Source organism: Homarus americanus, unplaced genomic scaffold, assembly GCF_018991925.1.
Source record: "Homarus americanus isolate GMGI-L3 unplaced genomic scaffold, GMGI_Hamer_2.0 scaffold2539, whole genome shotgun sequence".
Classification (NCBI taxonomy): Eukaryota; Metazoa; Arthropoda; class Malacostraca; order Decapoda; family Nephropidae; genus Homarus; species Homarus americanus.
Window position 1 is genome coordinate 1929296 of NW_024725489.1, and position 13243 is coordinate 1942538.

The 13243-nt window shown below is 36.2% G+C and overlaps 1 protein-coding gene across 5 annotated transcripts in view; it reads left to right on the forward strand.

Moving 5' to 3' along the window:
* LOC121864958 (neurexin-4-like) overlaps positions 1-10095 on the forward strand; it is a 40315-nt gene extending 30220 nt beyond the window's left edge. For 4 of the 5 annotated variants that reach the window (XM_042364176.1, XM_042364178.1, XM_042364181.1 and 1 more), the window contains 2 exons: positions 3883-4020; positions 6286-10095. In XM_042364176.1, the coding sequence (XP_042220110.1) occupies positions 3883-4020; positions 6286-6476 (329 nt within the window). In that variant the 3' untranslated portion in view covers positions 6477-10095. Of the gene's footprint in view, positions 1-3882; positions 4021-5548; positions 6265-6285 lie in introns of those variants that run through there. The other variant, XM_042364179.1, reaches the window with a different exon arrangement.
* Positions 10096-13243: the final 3148 nt, after the last annotated feature.

Sequence of the window (13243 nt, forward strand, 5' to 3'; positions counted from 1 at the left end):
AGAGATGAGAGTCCGTTATAGAGGCTTCACTGTATACTGATAAAGTTTCATTCATATACAGTAAGTGATCGGTAGTTTCTGGTTCATCGGGGGATAGCTACTCATTTCCTCATCATTTGAAGCCTTCCATGTGCATTCACCTCTGAGCAGACAAGAGAGTGACGTTCGAGTGCAGGGTGGCGTTTGTGTAGGCTAATCCAATTTACAATCTAAAAATAATGTTTTTTTATCTCGGGTTTTTGGGGTTGTTATAACATATTTTTAGTTGTTTAATATATGGTAATACAGTACAGTAATCGCTACATGTATCTTTCCAGTTTAAATTTAGTGACGTTATTTGTAGTCACCAGTCTGAAGTGGAAAACAGCAGGAACATAATTACCAGAATAATGGTGACAGGAGAGTCCTCAGATTTTATGTTTTAAATTCAGATTTTTGTCAGATTTGTGGTCCTCTGTTTTAAATTCAGATTTTTTATAACTGATAGAAAGAGATCTCAGATGGGATTGCAATTAAGTGTTCATGGATTTTGATTGACCTTTCTGGCATGACACTTCACAATATGGATAGATCAACTTGTCTGTTTTATGATATTGTACTTGTTATAAAGAGCATTTTAACCAAGAATGGGTTACTCTCTTAGAACTTTGTTACCATTACTTGTATTTTATTGCACATAAAGAAAATACACCCTTGAATGCTCAGTACTCAGAAATTTGCAAATAATGTTATATTATTTAAAGTACAATTATGTTTGTGAAATTTATATGATCACTAAAATTCACTAGTAAATAATCTTCTTTACTTTATTACATGTATCTAAAATATTATTATTGCTGCTTTGCTGGTACAGTATCATAGTAGCCATAGAATATTATTATTATAAAAAATGAGTTAACATGTGTACAGTATAATTGTACACTTGGCAAGTGAACAGTAGCATTTGTGTGGCTTCAGTTGGTCAGTGTGACTTGTACCAGGTAGCAAGGATAAATTACTAGTCAGTTGTGTGTAAGCAGTGCAGCAGCAATGTGGCAGGCTTACACAGTTGTTTATGTAGTGCACTCACAATCTCCTGTAAGTTTATTAAGAGATACATCTAATTAAAGATATGCTTTACTCCTCAATGGCAGACAAGAGCGCTGGGGAGGCTTCACATGCCCTTGTATTGATTATTGTACCAGATCCTGATTGTCAGAGAACCTATTCATCTGAGGAATAAGGAAGAAACTTATTTTGACCAAACATTTTTATGAAGCGTGTGGTTTTGGGGGTTCAAATATTTTGGAAAATTTGTATGTACAGTACTGTCTATAATTTAATGTTCCCTGGTGTTTAGCTTCAAAAGAGTGCAGTGTTACAAACAGGTGTGTGTTTCTCTGTAAGATTATTGTGTTATGTATTCTTTGGTTCATATGTGAGATCATTGGCCCTTTAATTGTGACTACTGCTGTCTGCTTAAAAGACACAAGAAAAGCAAAATTTAAAGCTTTCAAAATTAAATACCGTATATACTCGTCTATAATCCCCCCTCGTTTATAGGTCGACCCTGATTTTTTGACCAAGAAATCGTTAATTTATGATATTCCTCGTTTATAGGTCGACCCAAGTTTTTGAGGGTATTGGAACAACAAAACCTTCAGTAAAAACGCTCTACGTCCTATAAACTGAGGCTCGCCGTGCCTGAAACACCGAGTGCCGAAGGCAAATTGTTTACCATTTATTATTACGACACTACACTGAAACGCGGGTAGTTTAAAAAATATTGTATATCTCCATTCTAGTATTTATTCAAGTAAATTAGGAGGGAATATTATTGTAATACAACAGTTTTTTTAACTGAAAACCATTCGAAAAGCGATTACGGTAACATCTTTTGAACGAAAGAAAGCGAAAGTCATTGTTTTCGTCACGATTTTATCCCACTTTCCACTGTAATACGTACGTCATTTCAGCAAAAATATTACATTTCAGTGAATGTATTCTATCAAGCACAGTATGAATAGAATATCATTGTAATATAACAGTATTTTAACCGAAAACTATTAAAAAAACGAGTAACATCTCAAGAACATCGGAAGCTTAGGTAAAGTCTTTTGTTTTCGTCATGTATTTTATCCTATTTTACATTGAAATACATCACGTTTCAGCAAAACTACTATTTATTTCCGAGAATATATTCATTCAGGCACAGTTTAGGTAAAATATACATGTGATGTAACAGTTTTTTAACTGAAAACGATTCAAAAAACATGTGTACCGTCTAGCTCATACGCAACAGCTGGTGGTGCGTCATGCATCGTTGTAAACAATAGGAGGTTGAAGTGGATTACCTGGTATTATATTAGGTGTGAAATATTGAAAAGGTTTTTATTACCGGTATTTTTTGTAGATCAATGAGTACTGTGATACCGTATATGATATGATAAGTTAGCCTATGCTAAGAACTTCAACATAGACTACTGAAAGCACGCTGTAAAGTAATTTAGCCTATTGTAAGTTAGTGAGCTTCATCTGCTGAAGGAACTGCACAACTTTTCATTACTAATTGGTACATATTTTACGTTTCCATTGTTTACTGGCAGTAAATGGTAAATATTTTCATGTCTGAAGCTAAAAGTTGCTCCTCGCCCTTCCCATCATGCACGGGTTCAACCTAACAAAACTATTACGCATGTAGAGGTCGACCCCCAATTTTTTGCCTAAAAATTTGGTCTTAAAAACTCGAACTACACACGAGTATATACGGTATGTGTATGCAGATATATGATAAATGAAAAAAATAAATCGTTTATCTACGTTTGTTTTGGCTAGGTGGAATATTAAGTGGTGTGTGTGCCTAGTAACTTATGGTAGGTAGATTGAGGTGGTTGGGGGTAGACTGCCATAAACAGCAACAGTTCTCTCTTCCCATGAAGTTATTAACACAGGATCCAGGCCTAATTTTGGCTTAGCTTACCATAAATCAGGATACTTTTTAATGTTTTTGAAATTTCATAATAAATACAGTATAGGGTACATGTTTACCTTTAATATGTAATTCCATGTAATGTTTTATATTAAGCACAACTAGAAAGAAGTGTATAATTAAAGGGATTAATCAATGGAGGTGCATTTCTCTTGTACAGTATGAGGGCTGATGACCACTGCCAGCCTGTATTTGTTCTTTCTCTACTAATGCTCCTTGAGTTTGTCACTCTGGAGTCTCAACTTTAATTTGCATTCATCCATCACAGTCTTTGCCTACCTTTAACTCTTCATACAGTCAGTCTAATCAATAATATATATGCCATTATTTACTATCTCTTAATTAATGTGGCCAAAGTATCTCATTTCCCATATCCATAAATTTCCAGAGTACAGTATATCTCATTGCACGTGTCAGTATGTGTTTCATCATTTGGTTTGATGTCAGTATATGGTAACTGGTGTTTATGCTCCTCTTGCTCCCTGTTTTGAATATCTTGGATCTCTTCCTGGAGTCTTGTGAAACATCTGCTACTGCTTGATATCTGTGATTACCCTCTCTACTTGTCAGTTCTGTCATGGTTGTTCTCTCCCCTATACACATCCCATTTCCATTGTCTTATATCATTTGTGTTACATTTTCAAGACTATACCTAAATAATTACCTCCAATTACCGGTTGTAGATTCTCCATACTACACATTAGAAAAATTTTAAGCCCCCAAAACTTATAACCACATTTTTCCCTGTTCTCCCCCACTATAAAACATGGTAAACATAGATATGAATTTTTCACATTCTCAGTCACCAGCAGTATTTTACAGATAGCAATTCCGTCTCTATTTTCATTTTGTCATGTTCGTTATTTGACCATTAAGGTTATATAATTATAAAATATTTGTTTCTTCATGAACAGCATCAACCATCTTCGAGGACTACTGTGGGATTGAACCCATACGATACCCAGAAGAAGAAACGGAAACACGGCCTCCACCGGAGGTGTCGGAGGAAGTGCTCATGGAAATGTACTCAGACAACTCGGCAGTCCTTGGAGGTAAGATGATGGGATGTGATGGTTGCTTATTTAGCTGGGAGAAAATGAATGGTGTACAGAACTACCAGTTGAAGAGAAACTGAAGATATGAGACAATTGGTGCTGGGATCTCCATGAATATTATCAATGAGGAGTTTGGGCTGAAGTGGGCTTATGCTTCAGTAAAGCTGGGATATAGATACTTACATACATACATACATACATACACACATACATACACACATGCAAGTAAATCACTGTAGGTGTGCATGATCCAGGTATATGCTGATAACCACAAGGAAAAAGAAAACACGAAGTTCCCAAGCGCTTTCGTGTAATTCACATCTTCAGGGGTGAGTACAGTCTGTACTCACCCCTGAAGATGTGAATTATACGAAAGCGCTTGGGAACTTCGTGTTTTTTTTTTCCTTGTGGTTATCAGCACATACACACATACATATATAATAATAATAATAATGGTTGCCCCCTGTGTAACGAGGATGGCCGGCCCAAGGGCAACCTAGATGTGAATTTGTTTAAGGTGTAGAAGTTGTCGCCAACACTACAACCACACCCTGAGTTAACGAGCTGCATGACCCAGTGTCAAGGAATAGTCCGAGAAGACCGGACAACTCGCCAACTGCACTGGCTGACCATTACCCCGGAACACAATCCGCAAATCAATTAACTTCCAGGTTCCCAATTACTGCTGGGTAGACAGAGGCAAATGGCATAAAGAAATTTGCCCATAGTTTCACCCTGCCCGGGGATCGAACCTGGGTCCACTCGCTTGTGAGGCGAACATGCTGATTATTACACCACAGGTAGCACCATACATTCATACATACAAGGCAACAAAGGATTTATAGATAATTATAAACTAAAAACCGTCTGACTTACAGATATCTAATTAATTTTGTATCCCCTTGATATCCAGAATTACCAAATAACCCAAGTGTTTAGTCATCTAAGAGTTGTATACCAACTTTTTGTATCATTCTTCCTTATTTCTGTCTATATTTAGTGCACATTACACCTTTTTAAATGATAAAACAATCAAGAAGAAGTAAGACAAACTATATATTGACCTTAAAGAAACTTCCCTGGGGCTGCAGTGGCAGGAAAATGGCAGCGCGGATCGAGGGAGATAAGGGTCACGTACGCACTTCGCAGCCATTTTCTGCTTGCCTTTGTGTCCGGGTTGGCCAGTAATGCATATATTTACTGATTATAATACTTATTTCATATAAATAATTCATTTAGAATTTATTTATTTGCATTATTTTTCATTAAAAATGCTCGGTGACTCACGCAGTTAGTCGCCTGGCTGTCTTTGTGTTTGGGAGAGCAAGTAATACATAGAAATAATTATCGGAATAATAATTCCATAAATAATGCATTTATAACACGCATAGCATTATTTTCCAGTAATACTACACTACAATACAACTACACTACTTTTAGAAATATTACTTTGATACACCATAATAAAATGGACAAACAATTTAATTTGAAACAAACAAAAGTAGGTACAGTACTTACATTCCAGAAGCTTCCCTGTGGCCGAGCGTGGAATGAGTCGCAAATAGTCACGCTGGAACCTGATAACCCGCGCTGGTCATTCAATCAATGCCGCAAAAGGTGCGCGTTCCGGAACGTCAACCAGGATGCCTTAAATGATCGTTCCGGAACGACAACTGGGGCTTAGGGGTTAAATTAGATAATAAATATGTTAAAAGACCAATACAGAATATATTTTCTAATGTGAATACTACTCTATAGCATTGTGGATGAATTATTGCTTATAGCTTTCATTTTAGGACATAGTGTAATAGTTATATTTAGGAATAATTTTTGTCCCCACTTGAGAGCATGGAGAGCGCTGTGGCTTATCCCATGGTATGTAACTTAATAATCTGCTTATTCACACTATATTTACTACCTTCGGTTCAGTTGTATGATTAATGAAAGAAGTTTTGTGTGTTTGTAACAATTTTACATGAAGAATTAAATACTGTACTTTTCTAACCCCTTTTTTTAGGCAAGTCAAGCTACAGTATAAGCTTTCCAGTTTCAGATACATCATCAAGAATAAGGGCAGTAGAAATTAATAACAGCATTATTGGAGTGATGAGAATGTATAATGTAAGAACTCGGAACTGTATTGGTAATGGAGAAGAGTTACCATTTGTACAGTAATGTCTGATTAAGTTTCTTTAGATGCAGAAATTGGTTATTGATTAAGGAATTGTTCAGATTATAAAAGAAAAAAAATCTCCTTTTCAGGAGTTCTTGGGATCATTTTTCTCGCACTGCTGTGCATGGGGTTCTTAATTGGACGCTACATGGCAAGGCACAAAGGTGATTACCAGACACACGAGGCTGATGGTGCAGATAGTGCCCCTGATGCTGACTGGGCTGTGCAGAACTCCACCACTGGTCACCAGGTCAAGAAAAACATGGAAATGTATATATAACACAGACATAATTGTCGTCTACATAAAAGACAGACACATCAACAAACATCTGCGCATTCACATCAAGAAAGACCACTGAAGTTTTTATGCTTCACAAAGTTTCTCTATTTCATAATATTCACATATAATAAAAACATGAGATGATAGGCAAGGGAATGGGACAAATTGTCAGGAGCAACATTTGGAGGATTCAGCCATTAGAGCTCTTTAGCCCCAATTTATAGATTAAAGAGTTAGTAAGATTGTTTTTATCAGTATTTATTGTGCATTATTCACAGGTTAATTAAGACTGGATGTTAAATTTTTTTACATTGATCAGGATTACTTCACATTAGCTTATTAGCTCTGCTTACATTTGTTGATATATTTCCTCACCTTGAAATGAGGACCAGTTTTTCTCATAAGGGATAGTGTTGTGTAATCAGTCATGTTCATAGAATAGATGTTCTTGTCTGACAGTGGTAGATCATTTTGTGACTAGTCCCAGGCAAGCACTTTATTAAATCAAGTTGCTTGGAATTTTTTTACTTTTTTTTTTTAGGACCAGGATTTACTGTAATCGTTAAGCATGTTTTAAGACCAGGATTGCTGCATTTGGTGTTCATTATATATTTTTCACCATATTTGAAATTACTCTTATATGGGAGATTCCAGATGTGTAAGTTAATAGTGCTTTTAATGTGTACATAATTTGGAAATAGAGGATTGTGTTGCTTCTCAGGAATCCAAAAGTTCTTGATTTTATAGCTTTAATATATTTTGTGCAAGAATCTTAAAGTGAATGCTCGTTGAGTGTCAGTAGGTCTCGAGTAAATTATCTACTGATGGGTAGTGTTCTTTCGAGTGATGTGCAGCATTCAATTTTATTTTAAATTAAAAAAAATGGCTGATGAAATTGGTAATGTTGGAGTAATTTTAAGGACAGTTATTTTGGTTTAAAGTAACATCTCATGTTGGAATTGGGAAAGAATGCAGCTGGACTGAAGTGATATTTCTGTGTACTGATAAAAGTTAATCCTATCCAATGAGGAAATTCATTATTGGGAGTATCACTTCAATTACGTAAACTGCAGCTGTAGGTTATTTTTTTTTTTTTACGATATATAAATATAGGAAACAAAATATGAAACATCAGAAATATGTACTGTTACTTTCTACAGTTAGTTTTAAAGTTGGAAGGTATTACCACTGTATTGAATATTTTGTGTTTCTGCACAAAACTAACACCAGAGTATTTTAATGTATTAAAATAACCCTTTTATGAAGAAAATACTGTAGATTTATTGTAATAAATCTCCTTAATTTATATGGTTAATGCTTTAGGATGTTAAAGTAAATGACATATTGAAATATCTATAAGGACCTTACTGAAGGGTGTGTACAGTTCTTTACTTTTATCCTTCATCTTACTACTGCAAAATAAAATAAATAAATAAATAAATAAATCACTTCATGAAAGGTGATGTAAGACATAATCTGTCTAAATTAAAGAGAATAATGCTTCTTTTAATTACAGTACCATTATTTTAAAATTAGGTAGTTCTTACAAATATTCCAACTCCAGATAATTTAAAAATATAAACATCACTTTAAAGAGGTTTTAATATTCATTGTTAAGGTTGTTATTTTTCTTTCTTTCTTTTGTGATGATAACTTTTATTTAGAGTTTTGTAATGTTCTATTTTATCTTCCATGGCTTTATCTCATTGTACTGGGGATTTTTCTTCTGTGATTACTACATTCCATACCTGTACTACAACTGTACTTTTTTCTCTATTTTTTAATAGACACAAGGTCTCAACTAAATTCTAAGAACTTAGGTCCTGTAAGGTGAAAAAAAGAGAGAGAGATAGTGTATGTGGATTATGTAGATGGCACCTCACAGGCACTGGTTAGACTGCAAATTTGGGTAAGCTTGAACCATTTGTAGTTGTTTTATGTATTTAGTTATTATTATTGAAGTTATAACCTGGTCAGCTGGAAATTACCATTGGCAGTTTGAGATTGGTAGTACAGTTAACCACAAAAGTCCTGTGGCCACTCCACTCCAGCTGTTTGTAGTTCAGAAGGACTTTTGTGGGTGACTGTACATTGTACTGTGTAGTGAGCCTTGTATATGAAGTTCATTCTTCATAATTTAGGTTGTAGTTACAAGTTTAAGTTCCCTCATACAAATTTACAGCTCTTACGTCCATAAAGTACTGTAAACGTGTGATTCTCCAGTAAAATAGATTTAGATTATTACAAGTATTGAGAGTTTGCTTGTAGAGGATGTGTAATGTTGTTAAGGATGAGGAAATTGATTTAGAGTAGTTGGTGAAAGCATGGAGAAACAGAACTAGTTTTATCAGTATATAAGAATAGAAATAGAGTATTTTCCAGTATTTTGGGCAATAATGTTCATGTGTTTTTAGCTTGGCTCTGCAGTGTGGAGATAACTATTTATACTACCCTTGGCATCAGCATTCTTACAGTAAAGATCATGGTAAATGCAGTAAGTGTCATAATCAGACCAGTTCAGATTAACATTTGTAGTGAGTGGCTAGAATTGCTGTAGCAGTAACATCCTAGTATCAGTGTACCTCAAGAATTTAATTCATGTAACTTGAACATTTGTGGAATTAGTACAGAACTAATTTTTGCCAGATGTACGGAAATGCATGTTTTTATTTGTTGTGATATTCACTATATTTCCTGGCACAGGTAGTATTGCCAAGTCATAATAATCAATGACAGATTCAGATGAAATGACAGGTAGCTTATGGAACTCTATTGCATAATTAAGGAAAAGATCCACATTAAAGAACATTGTTTGTTAAAAGACATATACAGTACCATGAGGCGATTTTATATGGTTGATGGTAATAGTTATAATATCTTTGAATGATTAGGACTTGAGTTAAGAGTTAACTTATAAACTTTCATACCACCTGGATCAGTATTACAGTACGATATGAATTGTGCCAATATCACTTGCACCCATTAGATATCACACTTCATTTTGTAGGTCATTGTCTGTCTGTAAAATGAGTTACCTGTGAAAGAGGCACTTAACTTTTGTAGTATAGTATTTATTTAATGGAAAAGGCATGTGAGGCATGTCTGGTCTTATAACAAAGAATGTACTTTTTTATGTACAAAGTCAATATACTGTACCGTAATTTACTTCACATAGCATTATTAATTGATGCAACTGTTACTGAAGGTCGACCAACCACGGCTCTCGAGTTGAACATGTGTTTTTCCGATGTTTTAGACAATTTTCTTCTATGACATTTGCGAAGGAAACATAGAAGAAAAAGAGTCTTAAAAGTGTCTAAACCATTGGTAAAACACATGTTCAACTCGAGAGCCGTGGTTGGTTGAAATTACAAATTGACTGCTCTTGATTCTGTTGTTCCCAATTTGAAATATTGTTTAAAACTTGCTCCCCCCCCCCATTAGTTATTCTATTATTCACTTTCCTCCTCTAATAATAGGTTTATGTAAGACTGGTAGTTTCACATGGAGACTACTGACCTATGTTTGACATGTAATGACATCATTACATAAACTTGTATGTATACTGTACATGTATAATGTATACCTTTAGGAAATATATTTTGTACCAAATTTATGATCTTCAGACATATCATTGTTTTCCCATACTGATCAACTGCATAATGTACTGAGACCTCCATAACTTTGATTAATAGAAACTAACCCTGTTTGAACAAAGTTTTAAAAAAAGATTTTGATGAAAAGTTCCCATTTTCTTTTTTGAAAATTTTACATTATGAAAATTTCATTTTCTTTTATGAAAAATTTGGTAAAATTTCAGTTTCAGCCAATATACCCTAATGGTTTAGAAATAAGTTTATCCTGTGTATTTTAGTGTGATTTAATCAAATTTGATCTTTCTTTCCGGGTGGGAAGTACCCATTTTAGAGTTATCCCCCGCCAAAAAAAGTACGGAAAAACTTTAAAATTCATTTCTGACATTATTCCTTGCCCCCCTGTTTGATCTTGGTTTAGAAATACTACAAATAGGAGATCTAAAGCTTGGGGATGGTTATAACAGTCGGCCGTGTATTGGCCGAAACTGCAAAATACCAAATACAGTAGATTACATTACTGCATTGTGAACTGTGTACTTGATGACCTTATTGTACTTGAATTACCTACATACCTTTCTGGTAGCTTCATGCTAGAGTGATAGAAGTTCCCATTTCTCACACACTCCTTACAGTAAAACGCTTTAGTTTTCTGATTACAAAGTGGACACCTCTCTACTCTAACACACTCGTGGGCTGTGTATCCATCTACATTAGAATTCACTTTAAATAATGGAGGAACATGGTCATCGGAGGAGTTAGACGACGCCATCACTCACAACACAAACAACAGTCAGCTGTGATCATGTAAACAAAGATAACAAAGGAGCATCGCCCACACTGAGAGCACGACAGTTGAAACTTAACCAAATAATATTTCTACTACTACTAATATATATTCAGCTAACAATTGGTTTGACATGTATATATATATACTATGCACGCATTCAGTTTAGCATGTGTATAGACACTGCAGGTTTACAGTGGGTGTGGAGGACAGTTTCCCCTGATGGTGCAGGACTGCCAGGTATCTTTTGTTTGTTAGCCACTTTGGTGATTGAGTATGGCTGTTATTCGCTGTAGGCAAGTACTGGGCATGTGCTGGCTCCTGCATGTACGTGTATTTGTATCTGCGCCAGTGTTGGTCAAGTCTGTTCATGAATGAGCTCACACTCGGTGCTGTCACAACATTCTCTGGCAGTGTTCCAAGAGTTTACAACTCTTTAACTCCCAAAACTTTACCCTGACAATTTTCTGAACTTGTGACTTTTCAACTTTAAGCTGTGACCCCTTGTGGGGCGGGCATCTGCCAGGTCCAGGTATAAACACTGAACTTAGTGATGTCTTTTGAGTCACCCCTTGCCTGCCTGTAGTACAGTACTACCTTACTGGTTAATATAGAAACTCTTTCTCTTCTCTTGTTGTAGCATCATCTCTTTATGTATTTTTTAGTTTTAAATTTTAATTGTTTGATAACAATACTGGTTTTAATGTGGTCAAGTAACTTGTTTCAGTTCATTATAACTGTAAAGAAGAAAGTGTTTTTGCTTGACCACAGGCCATAAAAATTAAAACTGTGTTCACTTCCTCATTAATGGTGGAGACAGTTAGGACCAGAAAGACTGTATGGAATTGTACCAAATTTTCAAAATGTTGTTTGGATGATACTAAGTAAGAAAATTGAAATGACAATGCACAGAATCTAACCTAACCTATGGTACCTAAGCAAACTTCTTAGCCTGTGCATTGCTGTTTCGATTTTCGGAAAATTTTTGAGTGGACAACTCTTAAAAACAAACCAGCATTCCCAGCTTTAAGACCGTGGGGGAGGCAACATCAGAAGACTACGTAACTGCAGGATTATATCCAGACATGCTAAAGGAGCTGATAGAGGAGAAGGGATATCTGTCAGAGCAGGTCTTCAATGCTGACGAGACAGGTCTGTTTTGGAAAAGGATGCCAGCAAGGCCTTCATCTCCAAGGAAGAGAAGACTGCTCCAGGGTTCAAGGCAGCCAAAGACAGGTTGACCCTTCTAATGTGTGCAAATGTGTCTGGGGACTTTATGGCGAAGCCGATGCTTGTGTACAGGAAGGCGTGGGTTACTGGCATGTTGTTCATGGACTGGCTGCACAACTGTTTTTCGCACGACGTCAAGATGTATTTACTGAGGAAAAACCTAACATTGAAGTGGTGTTCTTACCATCCCACACCACTTCCCTGTTGCAGCCCTTAGATCAGGAAGTTATCAAGTGTTTCAAGGCATATTACACCTGCCATACCTTTGTTGGCATCCTTGATGGCATAGAAAATGATTCTTCACCGACTCTCTGATTACTGGAATAAATATACGATAGCGGACTGTGTTTCCAACATCAAGGAGTCCTTAGACGAGGTCCAGCCGTAACAATCAACGCCTGTTGGCAAAAATTGTGGAAGGAAGTCGTACACGACTTCACAGGATTCCCCACGGTTGATAAGGATTGTGCAGCTGGCACATACTGTGGGTGGGGAAGGATTTGAGGACCTGAATGAGACGGAAGTTGAGGAACTACTGAATGTTCACAGTGAGGAGCTGACTGAAGAGGACCTGGATGAGGTTATTGAGTTAAGCTCTTGCGACGAGGAGGGCAGTGATAGCGAAGTGAAGGAGAAGCCCAAATTAACTCTCAAGGTTATTGACATCGTGCTACTGGGCAGAAATCTCAGTGACATGGTGATCGAGGCTGATCCTTTTATGGAAAGAAGCCTAAAATTCAAAAGAAAGTTGGAGGAAATAATGCAGCCTTATAGGGAAGTGCAGAAGGGCTTTCATTGGAAAATAAAACATCCATCCATCCTCAGTTTTCTGATGCCTTCGTCTGCCACCACCCCCTCCTCACAAACCGTCACCATCACTCATTCGTCTTGCACCAGTCCCACCACAATCGTCCACTCGTCACGGACCAGCTCTCCTAGCACCACCATTTTCTTTCCAAGTCTCTGTCAATGGAATCGGAGTCATCTGTAGATGATCCTGAGGTTGTGGTGGAGTCGAGGAATTGGATAATCTTGAGGCTGTCGACTATGGCTAAAAATGTCATCATTATCACCATGAAAGGTTAGCAACAAAATTTTTTCTTCTATTTTATTAGTCAGCAGAACATGAAATTCATAGGTAAAAGTTAATACTGTAC